General features: G+C 36.6%; 2 protein-coding genes across 2 annotated transcripts in view; one reads left to right on the top strand and one right to left on the bottom strand.

The window, feature by feature from the left end:
* Positions 1 to 15,447, bottom strand: part of Sema1a (semaphorin 1a) — a 189,483-nt gene that overhangs the window by 109,814 nt on the left and 64,222 nt on the right. The gene's annotated exons all lie outside the window — the stretch shown is intronic.
* Positions 10,443 to 10,936, top strand: LOC135428973 (bomanin Short 3). The gene is made up of 2 exons (XM_064683123.1): positions 10,443 to 10,619; positions 10,685 to 10,936. Exons 1-2 carry the CDS (start codon positions 10,568 to 10,570, stop codon positions 10,756 to 10,758), a joined length of 126 nt encoding a protein of 41 aa, XP_064539193.1. The 5' UTR covers positions 10,443 to 10,567; the 3' UTR covers positions 10,759 to 10,936.

Below are 15,447 nucleotides of genomic sequence, written 5' to 3' on the forward strand. Positions count from 1 at the left end.
TCGTCAACCAAAAATTATCTCTATTTTTATATTTTCGTAGCCATTTTTGTTTTTTTTTTTTATTTTCAGACGGCGTGCGTTCATATGATGTGACTGGGAATAACAATAATGATAACAGCAACAATAACAGAAAGATGAATACTGATGACAGACCATGGCATAGGACAATCAAACAAATTTAGTCGTTCATGCCGAAAGATAAGTACATCAAAATTGGTCTATTGTGGCAGACAGTTGGCGTTGGAGGTTATTTTTAAAGCAATTTAAAACTAAATATATAAACTAAACGAGGCAATTATAGCTAAGCTCATTCTGGCCAGTTTCGAGGAAACCGATATGGAAATAAAACACTTGGTGTTTGGGTCGGAAGGAACAGTAAAGTTAGCAGGTGCGATTCAGCTTGCTTTGGTACAATTGAACCAAACGATTATTCTCGATTCCAAGAAACAGATTTATTTTAAATAAAAAAAAAAGATAAACTACAATTACTCATTGTTAAAGTCCGCAATGCAACTGTGGCTTAGCTTAGGCTATTTTTTTGGAAATTAAAGCGGATCGCACATCAGAACTTTTACAATAGTCTTTATAAGGCGGTACACAGTATTGTGAAAGCTGAATAAATGATGTATCGCAATATTATATAATAACTTTACTATTTTTATAGTCCATAAGAACTGTTAACCAAAACATAAAAACACTATTTTAAGCGTCTGGCAACCTCGCCCCATGGCCATTCGCAGCGAAACATTCATTTTATATATATAAATAATAATGTTTTAATAAATGTTTGCACATTTTGACAACCGATTTCAAAGTCTACACAGCAACAGAAAGGCAAAAGAAATGACAACAAAAAAGTCATTAACACATTATAAAAGAAATAACAATAGTTCAGGAAATATTATAAACATATATTAAAAACATTTTTTAATATATCTGGACCAAAATTGGAATTTATTAGTTTAAATATGAGCTTTGTAAACACAAGTAATAAATAACAAATTACAATTTACAACTTTCAAAAACCCTCAACTCAAGTGAAAGGCATCTCAAGAGCTCAACTTCAATGCAATGGCACTGACAAAGTCTGTTTTAATAGAGAAATGCTCGTAAATGAACTATATGTTCGAGTTTGCAAGATAATAAAACTAAGCTTAATGTCCAAAAAAGAGGAAGACAAAATGAAACTAACATAAAGCCAAGCCAAGTAACTCGATAAAGCTCCACCAAATGAAGTAGCTAGTAAATCGGCAACATTTAAAGCACGGCACGCACCATAACACTTGATGCTAATTTATGGCACATTTAATGCGGGCATACACACACTTAACACACACACACACGCACGCATGTATCAGACTCAAGCCATGCCAAAAGTATGCAATGCTTTAAAGAATTTCCCTCATATTTTTACGAAGAAACAAAAGTCAAAGGACAACAAACAGTAAAGCCAGAGAAAAGTAAAAAAATTCAACTGATTACAACAAAAAAACAGTCAGCGTCAACTGAACAAATATTCGCCCATTGTACTTGGCCATTGTATTTGAGAGATGGGATCTGTGGATTGTGGGGAGGCACAAAGCGTTGACAATGGCCACTGGCCAAAGGTTTTTGAGTTGGCAAAAATATTTTTGGCCAGTGCATCACGACTGTCAAATGTTTTGTTGTCGTTGTTGCTGCTGTTGCTGCTGTTGTTGTCAATGTTGTTGTTGCTGTTGCAATTTGCAAAAACATGCAACACAACGCGACACGAAACACAGCACTGAGCTACTGCTGCCACATGAGTTGGGGTTATCTATAGTTATTTGCTGCGCATATAGCTCATGTATCTCGTGCACGGCCTTTGTTACATTTCCGGCTAGCCAGCCAGCTAGCCAGGCAGGCTGGTCAACAGTCATGGGTTCGCTCAACTACAAAACAGCAAGCGTCCTGTGCTCAAAAGCTCAACAAGAATAAAAGTTGCATAGGGTCTGCAGCATCTATGGGATATATGGCCATAGTATCTATGTGATGGTGATTGTTGAATATGTGTGCGTGTGTGTGTGTGTGGCATTTGGATCACCTTACTTACTGACCTCTACTAAGCTCGCACTTATGTTCTATTCTGTGGTTTCTAGTAACTTTACAAGCACTTTCCATGTCATGACAATTGTAGCCCAAATTTAAAAAAAAAAAAAAATAACCATATTCGGCATGCCGAAGAGTAAATATCCTTGTAGAATGTAGGCAAGGGATTTTTAATATATGTGAAATTTTTATAATTGTGAAACTCGTAGTTGCGGAATTTGGTGAAGAAAAACTCAATTTTCGACCGATTCTTCCCACAGAACTTAATGATATTATGCTCTGATGTCAATAAGATTTGGCTCATATGTTTGTTGCTATGTAAAACTTGTAAACGTCTAGAATGTTGACGATATCTTAAAAGACAAGACATTTTTTTATGCAAGAACTGAATTCTCGAAGGATCATTCCTATGGCAGCAATATGATTTAAGCAATAGACAGACGGACCTATGCAAAGTTTTATGTTAATTGTTTAAAACGGACAATCAAATTGGCATAGAAATGTTAATACTGATCGTGAGCCGAATGAGCCTCCCCACGAGATCTCTGGCCACCCGGTTGCAGTGTCGCTGCACGGATTCATAGTACCTGTTATGGTCATTATGAGGTCATTATGCAGGGTTTAATTTCAGACGTACAATTAAGCTTTAGTCTTTCGGCGGAAGGCTGCAATTCGTCCGAGACACAATGCTCCCGATCTGGATACCAATACAAGCCTTATGCATTTCAAATATTCTGGTCAAATTAAAGTAACCTTTTGTAGAGTATAAAAGGTACTAGAACATGTAGGCGCCTACTGCAGCGCGCACAGTCACACACTCGCACTCAAACACATGTACATATGCAACTAATAGTTTTTCATTCATATTTATACAACGCCCCCCCCTTCAGCTACACCCTCGCCACTGTCCAACACATTTGTTTTTTGCACAGGCAGCTTTTGTCTGCAATATTTCAAAATAATTTCTGCCAACTCTGTTCTATGTGCCATAAATTGCACAAAACGGAAATGCTAGCAGAGCAACCAGCCACAACAACAACAACAACAACAACTAGAAGAACAGTCAGTCAGAGTGTTTAGAGTGGACATAAAGCAGTTGGGATATCAGCCATTATAATCCCCTATCTCCAGGGGGCACTACTCATAATTTTCAACTTTATTGACGGCCATCAGAGGCTGAGTTGTGGCTGGCCAACTGTTGGGTATATCGCACTCCTATGACGAGAGGGTTAATGTTTGCTGAGTTGGACTTCTTTAGGTGCATGTGTGTGGTGCGATGTGTGGAAATACTGATATTTTTAATTGCTTTGCTTTTCCCGACCATACTATGTCAGCTAGTGTGTTGAAGAATGTGCTAAACTTCATGTAGAAAACTTTGGACATGGGTTTATTGGGCCTGCTGATAAAGTTGCAACTTTTGAGTTTTGGAAACACGGTCTCAGAAAGATATGCATATGAATTTGTTATGATTCCAAAAATGCCAAGAACGTCAATTCACTTCTTTAAGAACATCAAATTAAATAGACTTAACCTCTTTAAAAATTTAACCTCTTTTTGAATTGTAAGCAACAGGAATAAATCATACATTATAGACCTGGTCGAAAGCATCTTATCCAAGCGGTGTTATTGGGTCTTGCCGGCTTTTATTCCGCCGCTAGGGCTAGCAGAACAAAGAATGAACCACTTATATCATGCAAACCAAATTTAAAAGGTAAAAGATCTAATAAAGAAGTTTCAAGCTTCGAAGACTCTATAAAAAATCTCAGAATAGTGACTCTAACATTAATTGTTCTGAACTATGAGTAGAAGTCGCCTAACATTATTTTATTTAATTGCAATTTGCAATCTAATATTAAAACTATGTTTTATATTCATTTATGTGGCAATCTTAGAAAATATGTTTGAATTTCATTTATTTAAATGCTATGCACATAATATAAATTGTCGACACATTTGCAAATATTTAACTTTTCTAGAAAATGGAAGAAAACGAAGCGTTGAAGCATTCTAAACATTTTTTTTCATGCTAAAATACACATTACAAACATTGACACATTTTCATTTATCTTATTCGAAATGCAGCACACAGTAAATGCATTAAATGAAACAAATAGTCAACTGATTTTAACAGCTGTGCATCTAAGGCATTTTTCTATCTCAATTAAAACATTTACTCGCTTGTGCATTTTAACACAAATTCAATAGTTCATCAATCATCACGGCGCCAAGCAATCTAAGGGGAATCTGGGGGGCGGGGGGATAGATGGCCACAAATCGATGCCCAAAACATAAAACAAATGCCAAATGCGAAAACAGCAAAATTCAAGGAAATGGAATTTATTTTACTGCAACATTTTTGAGGTTGTCGCACAGACAAAAGCCATTGAACCGGGCCACATCTACACATTCATCAATTATACATATATACACATGCATCATAAATGCTACAGTGGAGTGCACGAAAACTTTTCGAAGTTTTCCATGCTAGGGCCTTTATCTTTTTTTTACTTTTATCTATTCTTGGAATTGCCACGGAAATAAGATATTTCCACACTTGCTAAGCTTAGATTAAGTTATAGCTTAACAATTGATTCTCCATATATTCTAGGTTGGAAAATCATAAGTTGTCTCTCTTTCTCTCTCTCTCTCTCTCTACTTTGCAGTTTTAGTATATTTTATCCAAAATTTCAATTTAAATATTCGTAATATTGTTTATATCCTTAGAAACCCTGCCCGTAACACTCGCTGCTTGGGACTCTGATCCGCAATTGTGAAAAACATATGCCCTTTCGGCGGGTGTAAAATCACACTTTGGTAAATTGTGCAAATGAGTTTAATATTTGAAGCACACTTTGGCAAATATTTTAGCCTTTCAGTTTTTTACAACATTTTACTAAAAATCGATACGTGCATTTGAGCAGCTGACCAAACACAAAAATTGTTGCACATATATTTATATTTATATTCAAATTTTTGGCTCAATAAAAACTAATACAAGCAAAATTGCCACTGCAATTAAATAAAAGTGTTTGGCTTGGAAATGGACTCTTATCTTCTGTCGTTTGGGCAACAAACATAAATTGTTTGGACTTGCACTTTGAATTTGGATGCAGTTACTATTTTGCACTGTGATTGCGAGCATAATTGCAATTTATTAAACAACACATTTATCAATATCACACAGATTAAATATTTATTAAAAGTTGCCAATTTTTTAAAGATAGCCTTTGTAAGTTTCTGGAAGAGACTTGGCCTGGGCTAGATCTCAGCTATTTCACAATTGAAGTTTAGTTATCTAATCTTTGGTTTCTGCCCGTTCGGAATAGCTTATTGAATTAGAGTCATAAAATTGGCATTAAATATGATATGGAATTCTATTTGAAGATACAACATTCTATATATAAGTTAAACTATGCTTTAAAAATATGTTATGCACATGTACACCTGGCAACTCTGTAAGACAGACTTATTAAGAGACATGTCGAAAAGAGCAAGAAGCAGCCGACAAAATGTTAAGGCTCTGCTATGCCAACAGATCTAAACAGCACATGTTAACAGAACCAAGCGATGTTAGCAGAATGCTTTAGAAGCCGATTCCTAGATAAACATATATGTATGAACACGTATACGCTCTGGTGCCAACGTACATAGAGTCCTGAGGAAAATTAAGGAGACTATACCAAACATATTGCTCAAGGAATAAACTGAGTATAGTTAATGTTGATCGATATGTTTTTCTACAATCCAATACTCAACTTTTTTGTACCTTTAAATTTACATTAGGGTATATAGTTAAGCTAGTTATTTTATAGTGTAAACTATTAAATAGAGGGCAGAGATTAAATGCGCCTCAATTGCAGCACGTATAGCTCCAAAAAATATGTAATACCCATTCTCAATATGATTGGTCGCTGCAGCTGCTGTCGCTTGAATTGGATGTCATGCAAAAACTCAATAAATTTTCCGCAAACGATTTATCATGAGGTTGATTACGAAAATGCAGACACACAATCACAAAATGTGTATGGCACACACACACACACACACACAGACACAAACAGCATGCATGCATAAAATAATATAGGAATATTATAATAGACATGGCATACAAAAGCGCCATTGCCATTTTTCACATGTCAGGACATTGATTTGCAGTTGTTACACAAAATGGCGCCGGCAAGAGAACCGTTAGTAACCCACTAATGGATTGTTGCCAGTCATTGTGTAAACGTGTGTGTGTGTCTGTGTATGTGTGTGTGTGTGTGTTATGCCTGAATGTGTTCTATAATGGATGCTTTTGGGATCGCTGATGTGTTGAAGAGCGAGCGCCACCTTTCCCTACGGTATCAAAGGTTACAACTGAATTAACATAAATTGTGGCGTGAAAATTGACAACAGCGCATTTTGGATATGGATTTGCCAAGGAAAGGGGTGTGGTGCATAGATGTTCGTAAGCCTTTTACGAGCACCTCAAATAAAGCCATTAACGGCCCAGCTAGGCTTTGATTTACGTGTGGCTTGGGGGCGTGGCAGCCCATGAACATGGCTGTGTTGTGATAACAATTTGAATTTAAATTAATTTATTAATATTTTATAATCGACTTGTGTTACGGTTCACATACGTGATTTGCATATCAAGTTGTGCAGAAATTGATGAGCAGTTATTTCAACAATCTCCGGCTGTGAGTGTGCGAGGTTGTGTGTGTGTTATTAACTGCATATTGTCAGAGTTTGCAACGTTTCTTGAATTTAATTTACTGTACACCAAATGCAATTCGCCTGTCGATTCCTTCGTCCTGGACCGACCAGCCAGGGTCCTGTCACTGGCCATGTTCAGCTTACGGGCAAGTAAATTAATTAACTTTATTGTCCGCATGCATCGCCAGGATATTGGTCCAGGGCCTTGGCATAATTTGATTAAAGAGCTAACAGCATTTGATACATTTCATTATCAGTTTGATAAAAGCATTTATCATTTTTCGGTTTTCACAATTTCCCATGCAAAATAAGCTGCCAAATGAAATATTCCATTCATAATTTAATAGTCTTTAGCTAATGGACTGCACAATATCAAATGCATTGGGGCATTTCACAATGCCCACGCCAAGAATGCTCACAACAAGATTAAAGAAATGTCTCTCTATGATAAAATTGAATATTACTTTTTGCCAAGAAATTGTGAGCAAATAAATTATATTTTAAAATAACCAAAATGAGTTTAGCTAGCCTCAGTAAAGGGGTATGGAGAACTTTTCTCTCGACTGTTGACTGGAAAGTATATTGAAATAATTTGAAATAATAAATAATATCAATTTACATAACTGTGTTAAAAGAATTTCCTTTGATTAAACTGAACTGTCATTAATACAATTATTTTTTGTGTTTCTGTTTTGCTTTCAATAGCTACAGCTAAATCGAGCAGAGAAATATTAAATTTGATATGAAAAAATAAGAACGAAACCACTTTGATAAAATTGAACATGTCGTAGTGATTCAATAAAAAATTAAATATATCATTAGCGTAGCATTAATAATTGAAGAAATTTTAAATTCTGATATTGGTTAAACTTGTGACATAAGAAATAAACAAGAATAAATCCGCTTGCTTAAATTAATCATATTATATCGTTAATCATATTGTTAAGTTGTTAATTTCTCAATAAAAACATGAATATATCATTTATGTAACATAACACACGAACAAAATTGCACTCCTAAAGCCTTTTTTAATGCACATTTAATGTTAAGAGTGTGCACATAAATGAATGATAATTTGTTTTTTTTTTTTAACAGGCATTTAATGCTGATTTCGCGCCCACTTAATTGGATGTAAAAATAGCAACAAGCCACTGGAGTACATATGTACCGTAGTTGAATACACGCGGAGACAAATGCACTAATGAAAAACTCTATATGCACTATGAGAAATTGCGCCCATATTTGAATAGCCCTCCCATGAATTTGAAGTAAAAAGTTTCGTGCGGATAGCTCATTTGTATGCACATAAATTGCATTACGAATTGACGCTTTACAAAAAAAAAAAAAAAAAAAAAAACCGGGAGGAAAAAAAGGAAAACCTCACCAAAAAGAGAGAAAATAAGACACAGCGGAAAATAAAATAAATTAAAAACTCTCCAAGAATGCTCACAGCAAAGAAGACGCAGCAGGGTAAAAAATGTAAAGCGAATTGCAGCAGCATCGCGAATAAAAAATCGCTGAGCTACGCGTGTCCTTGCCACGGCTCCTGTCGCACCAAACAATAACAAAAGGTAGAAGGAATGAAGAAGAATATACAAAAAAAAAAAGAAAAAACAATATTAAATAAAAACGCGCTGGCAGTGTAATACGTGTACGGTGCAGGCCCCCAAGAACTGCATTCCGGAGGAACTCTTGATGATTTTGATGTTGGTAAATTTTTGTGCATTTATCATTCGGCCAACAGCACAGCCAGACTCTCTGTTTACCTGTACCCACATTCCCATTTACTCTATATTCCTCCCATTTATTTTTTTTTTTTGCTTTGTACATTTCCCACTAGATTTTCACGAATTACGTTTATTGCTGCATAGTCAGGAATAAGAAAAAGCAAAAAAAAAAACAGGAAAGACATGCCGGAAAATTGAAAAATGCTCCAAGTTCAGTTGGCATTCGTTTTGCAAACAACTGCACAAGGAATTGTCGATACGTTTGAAAACAGAACCGAGCGAACTGCACATCGAATTGATGATGAATTGATTTATGTTTGCGTGCTCTCTCTTCTTGTACTTACCAACACCTCTTCCATTTCCATTTCAATTTTCATTTTGATTTCTAGTATTGCTTTTTATTTACCATGTACCATTACCTGGGCTTAAACAGCGAGTTACACTGATTGCGCGTTGCATTGATGTGAGAATTATTTGAAACCGGACTCTAATCAATAAGCCAAATTCGTTTATTCTTGAGCTCAATATAAAAATGTGGCACATGCCGGAATTAAGTTGGTTCAGATAGTTGGCAAAAGCTTAAGAATCAAATTTTATTATTCGCATTTTTTAAAAGCTTATCCCTTATTTGAGCGATAACAGAGGACTTATAACACATTTAAAATATATTTTTGAATGAATCACCTCAATTTAAGTTCTGATAACCAATTAAATCAATCATTAAAGATTTCTAGAGCAGGGACGCTTAAATTACATCCTTTATCAAAAATAAGATATACAATAAACAGCTTATATATATCTATATATATATATATGCCAATAAGTTTGAGCGTGAAGCCAATAGCATTAATAAATACGCATTAAAGGTATTAATTATAAAATTTATATGTGCGAGCTGAACTCAAAGTGAGACCAAGTAGAGCAGTTGGGCTGTATCGATTGAAAAATACTCTTCCTCAGTCCAATAACTGAATAAACGAATTAATTAAGATAGCGATATCAATTATTAATACATCGATATCAGTTAAGATATCGGTGTCGTTTAAGATTTCGATATAGGTTAAGATAGCAATATCGGTTAAGATATCGATATCGATTATAAAGATGGTGATATAGATTATAAAGATATCGATAACGATTATTAATATGTCGATATCGATTATAAATATAATCGTATCGATTGCTAAGATATCGATATCGACTTTGAATATATCTATATCGTTATCGATTGTTCAGATATCTAAATCGATTGTTAATATATCGAAATCAATTATTAAGTCTCTAACTTCCACAGCGCTAAAAATAATTGCGCTCTCACGGACAGACAGACGTACAGTGCACAAAACAAATATGCTCTTCTTCAGTTTGTGTATAGAGTATAAAATAAAACGAGTGTCATAACTGATTAGAAAGAAAAGAAATTAATCTAGATTTTAGAGATGAATAACATGCATCTTGTGTGAATTAAAATAAAATAATTTTAAATAGTATTAAGTTCCAATTGTTTGTCTTGACAGACAAATGAAAAGCTAAGCAAAGATTGATTACAATGAATAATAATAGAACGCATCGGAATTTGCAATGCAAATCGGTAAACACTGTTAGTTAGAATTTATGCAAATCTAAATTCCGCAGCAACGTGTGGCGAGTATTTAATTGAAGAAATGTCATTAAGTGTCAAGCATCGCAGAGCGAGTTTTATTTCTGAAGAAAAGCCGGCGAATCTAACTTGATTGCCGTTGTATATGCTGGGTACTTGAAAGCCAGTTTTAAATCCACAACAGCGGCTAAGAGCTTAACGTGTTGTTGTTTTTTACGCGCTGTTATTATTAGAGACACACGAGCTTATCGCTGTGTGTGTTTTGCCCAACGTGTCGAATGTACGGGGGAATTCTCGCTCTAGTCTATAGACTATACACAGAGGGGGTAATTCCGTATAATAATCGCTGCGGTTTCCCACTGTGTGTTGATAGCAAACGCTCTGATGATCTGTGTATAAAAGCAGATCGCTCTGTTCTAAACGGCATCAGTTCAGCTTCAGTTCTACAAGCTTACCAATCAACTAACTAAACAAAATGAAATTCCTGTCGGTTGCATTTCTGCTTGGTCTGCTGGCTTTGGCTAGTGGTGAGTACTTTAAGAAGAGAATAATGCTAACATAATATTTAAAACTTTCTTTTTTGTCTTGACAGCCACGCCCCTGAACCCAGGCAACGTGATTATCAACGGTGATTGCCGAGTGTGCAATGTTCATGGCGGCAAATAAACATATGATGAAATCGAATTGCACATGGATTACTACAGCAATATGTTCATTATCAACAATATATATAATTATTTCAAACTATGAAGTCACATAAATATTAGTTATCAACATAATCAAGGGAATGACGAGCAAAATCAACCTAAATAAAAATAACTCACCTTAATATACTCGACCACAATTTTAAATCTTTGATTTTAAATAGCTGTAGGAACTTTTTTACACGATATTTACTAAATTGACTGATTAACACGCCATCAGTTCAATAACAAAAATTAAGAATGCTTATGAAAAAAAATAATCGTTCTATTGTTGTTTTTAATCGCCTTTAATTAAATCAAAGGTATAAAACACTTAACTACAGCTAAAATTCGATTTAATCGCAGTATTTCACGCAAATGCTTAAATTAAATATATACTGAACCCTTTGATATAATATCAACAGCCCTTTCTTTAATCTCGAACCCGTTTTTCCGCAAAGAACTTCTATTTATACACCTGATTGTTGCAGTATTTCCAATTTAATCTTAATTTTCCCGAAACCCTGACCCCAATATTAATGTTAAATAACAACAAGAATTGAATTAAACACATGACCGACTTCCATACGACATGCAAATTGACATTTCAAGGTATTTCCATATGAATTTGCAAAGCTTCGCTTTTTATATATGCATTAAGCTCTTCGTCATAAAATTGTTATTAACAAGTTTAATTGGCATCGCAGTGTCAGGGCATTACTGACAAGACAATATTCGATATACGGTTAATGTCAACATATTTGCTGGGGTCGGCCGTGCCCGTGGTCTATAATTTTCGCCACAATTTTTCCGCGTTGATTTGTCGGTGCATTTCCCATAAACCGGGCCAATAATTTCATATCAAACAGCCGCTGGCGCCACTGCAGCTTTTCGCATAGTAGTTGGCGTTGTAATTGTGTTTTATTGTCTGGATTAAACAGCATAATGTGCACTTATTATGCACATAACTGTAATGTCAATAAAGAGTTACCCATGCCCCAGGGCCCGATTCTATAAGTGTCGCTGTCATTTATCGAATATATATATATATGTTTTTCTCTCCTTCTTATATATAATTTATTTGCGCTGATTTATTAGCCTTTTTGGTTGCTGACTGAAAGTACGGAAAATGTGTCGCATACATTTCGAGTGTCCACCCCCAACTGAACGGCTGCGAGATGTGCGCAATTAATACGATATGTTTTAAATATTCCGTTTTAAATAATATCAATTATATAAATGAAATTATAATTTCATTATTCCCTGCTTGACAATTTCCCCGCTGAAATGAAACTTATTTAAGTGCACATAAATCTTAATTTGTTTTTGTGGCGACGACGCGTCCATTCTCTGATTAAAAATGAATAATGAAATCAAAAGAGGTACGAACAAATCTACCATTGCGCTTAAAAACATTGTGTGTCATAAGCAAGAGACCAATAGTGTTTAATGAAAATACATTCAATTTAATATTATCAAGTGCTTTGATATTCATTTGAATACCCTATCTGGGGGTATCACCGGTTTGTCACGGAATGTATAACGCATTAAAAAATCTGATTAAGTATACATATATAGTCTTGTTCCCTATCAACAAACTGTCTGCCTGAATCTGCTCTCTCATACATATCTGATAAGGTATATATAGTATTGATCACTATCAATTCGAACAGACAGTCTGAAACTTGTCTCTCAGGCTTAAGGCTCTCGTCATACAACTTTGTCTGGGTCCTTCTCTTTGTAACAAGCAAAACATTTATTAAAATCGCCCTATTGGAGCACTATATAATATAGCTGCGATACGAATGACATAATCCTTAAAACCTGTGCAATGGACTTTTCTGACCTTTCTGCCAATTGTTTTTTCCATCTGAGCGTATAAATATAAATGTAATTACCTGAAAAAGAAGAAAAGAACATTAATTAATTGTTTAGATTATTTAATTGATTGGTAAGGTTAATTAAGTGTTTGTAACAGGCAGAAGAAAGCATCTCCGATCCCATAAAATATATATATTCTTGATCAGTATCAACAGCCAAGTAGATCTAGCCATATCCGTCTGTTTATCCGTCTTTCCGTATGTACGAACGCGTCTATTTCAGAATCTACAAGAGCTACAGATTTTAAGTTTGACGTGGGTCCTCATAGTCACCGCAAAGTACAAGTATGTTTTTGATTATCGATAACATGCCCCGTTTTCAATCAATCAATAAGAATATCGATATCGAAATCTTGTTTTTAAGAGCTAGTCACCAAATTTGGCATGCAGGAATTTTTTAAAAATATATTTCTGTTACTGCTACAAGAAGCGAGTATCATTTGGTGTTGATAGAAGAGGGCATCCCCTAGTCGGGGAACTACCAACTAGAGACTCAAGTTTGAATATTAATTAGTTGATCGGATGTTTTAAACTTTAAAAACTTAGTTTTTAATAATTTTTTAAATAAAAGCTACACTGCTACACTGTTAGTAGCAGAAGGCAACAGACCGACGAGAATGGCTTTAAAGAATATATGTATTCTATGCGTAGCACATTTTCTGACCAAATTTATATTATATTATATTTATTTTTTTTTTTGAGCATCTTTTTCAAGCGCTGCGAATATGTGAAGCAATGTCAAAAATGTAGATTTATGTCCCACAGCGTGGCGCATCAAATGCATTTCAATTGAGGTACACAAGCAACCAAATTTTCTTTTCAGTTTGCCACAAACAGAACCGCAAAAGGGGTTTGCCAAAAGTGAGTTTTGCCCTCTGCAGCGCATCCATCTATTTTCAGTCATTGCAAAAGCCGACACGAAAATCCCAAAATTTCAATAGCAAAAGAAGCCCAATGCGCATAATTTTAGTGCGAATGCAACTGAACTGTCTGCAAAGGACATGGCAGGGGGATGGGAAGGCACGGGCCAGAAGCAGGAGCTGAAGTTACAGGACTTTCACAACGATTGCATTTCGTTTTTGTAGTGGCCCAAAAAAAAATGGCTGCAAACAAAATGGCGGCGGCACAGCAGGCGCTGCCATGCCAGAAATGTGCCAAAATGGCAGAAATAGAGAGGGAAATAGGGTGAGAGAGAGAGAAAGGGCGAGACAGTATGAGGCAAAGCATAAATTTCATTTTAGCCACGTCGCTTGTCCATTCCTTTGCTGCATTTCACGTTGTGCTTTATCGCGTAATCTCGACAGCGCGCTGGCAACTGCTGCCCATTTTTTATGGCCTGATGATGATGTTAATGATGAGCGTAGTAGAACGATGTGCTGTTGCTGCTGCTGCTGATGCGGATGCTGATGCTGCAGCAGCAACAGCAACTGACTTTGATGGTGCAAGCAATTTGCGCTGCAATTGTTTATGTGACGCCCAGCGTCAAAGGCACCGTGGAGCGGCCGGCGTTCAGTTTGTAAGCAATTTTTGGTGCACTAATTATGGTTATGCGAAAATGTTTTTAATGCGGCCAAAGCGGCAGTCAAAGGGTGTGGAAATGCTGCCAAAGGCAGCCAGACAAAAGCACTTTACTAGCAGTCGCACTCGCTCTCTCCCTCTCCCTCTGTCCCTCTATCTCGCTCTCGTTCTTTTTTACCAGCGCCTAGTCCTTATTTTTAAATGGCGTCCCGCCGCCATTTTGTGTGTTAGAATTACAATGGCGCACGTGAAAGCGTTTTGCGGCAGCTTTGACGTTGACGCCGGAGACGCGCTTAGAGCTGCATATGCTGCCGTTGCCGCTGTCTAATATTCCCCATTGCCGCGTTGTCTGTTTTGTGCACTTCCGTTTCTGCTTGTCGTGCACTCACACTCACACATACACACACACGCACACACAGCGCCATAAAGTATGCAATAACATTTTATTGTAACAACTCGTTAAACGTAACAAAAAAAAAGCAAACAAAAAATGAAAACGAAACGAAAGGCAGGCAGCAGCAAAGTGAGCAAAAAGGACGCGCCGACAGGCAGTCATGGCAAAAAGCTACTCACACAAAACCTAACGCCGGATCCCGACCAACAAACCCTTCGCTTGCCCCATGTCCATGCTCTTGCCAGTCCCTGTTTAGCATAAAATTTACTGCACCACGAACATTTGACGTTTATGTTGCCGTATGCCCGTAAATCCTACTAATCAAATTTATTACCCGCACACACACGCACGCACCCACACACTCAACGAGCGACCACAAGCTCATTTCTTTTGCTTGTGAGCACGGAACCAAACGCAGCCAAGCTGAGCCCCGTCCCGCCTCACCAAAGCGTTGCTCCTCTAACCTCACCTGCCCTGTACCGCTTAGTGGCCAGCGACTGACATGGCTCAGCCCACATTTGCCAACGGCCACCTTATCCAAGCTGGACAGCTGAACAGCTGAACAGCTGGCCACTTCAAATGCTTGGCAATATGCATATTAAATTTAATTAGAGCGACGGTAAACATAAATTCAGCCACTGGAGTACAACGCTTGACGTTCACTGCCTGCAATGCAATGAACAATAACAAAAACAAGAGCTGAGGTATTAGGAGAGCAACAACGGGAGCAGCAGCAGCAGTAGCGTCTGGCACCTTTTCATTTTAGCTGGCAGCAGCTTGCGTCCTGCTGCGCCAGTTCCACCTATTTTTGCGAGCCAAAAGCAATTTCTGCACTGCCTCGTAGCTGGCTGGAGTGTTCAACTGGACTTGAGATGGGTTA

Source organism: Drosophila montana, unplaced genomic scaffold (assembly GCF_035044405.1).
Source record: "Drosophila montana isolate Dmon_TW-CO22-7 unplaced genomic scaffold, ASM3504440v1 contig_1409_1, whole genome shotgun sequence".
NCBI classification, from domain to species: domain Eukaryota; kingdom Metazoa; phylum Arthropoda; class Insecta; order Diptera; family Drosophilidae; genus Drosophila; species Drosophila montana.

What these genes read in the sequence shown, in the direction of transcription:
- LOC135428973 (XM_064683123.1), top strand. Translation starts at nt 10,568, where the DNA reads ATGAAATTCCTGTCGGTTGCATTTCTGCTTGGTCTGCTGGCTTTGGCT. An exon ending in TCTGCTGGCTTTGGCTAGTG is followed by an intron (nt 10,620 to 10,684) that starts GTGAGTACTTTA and finishes TTGTCTTGACAG; the next exon opens with CCACGCCCCTGAACCCAGGC.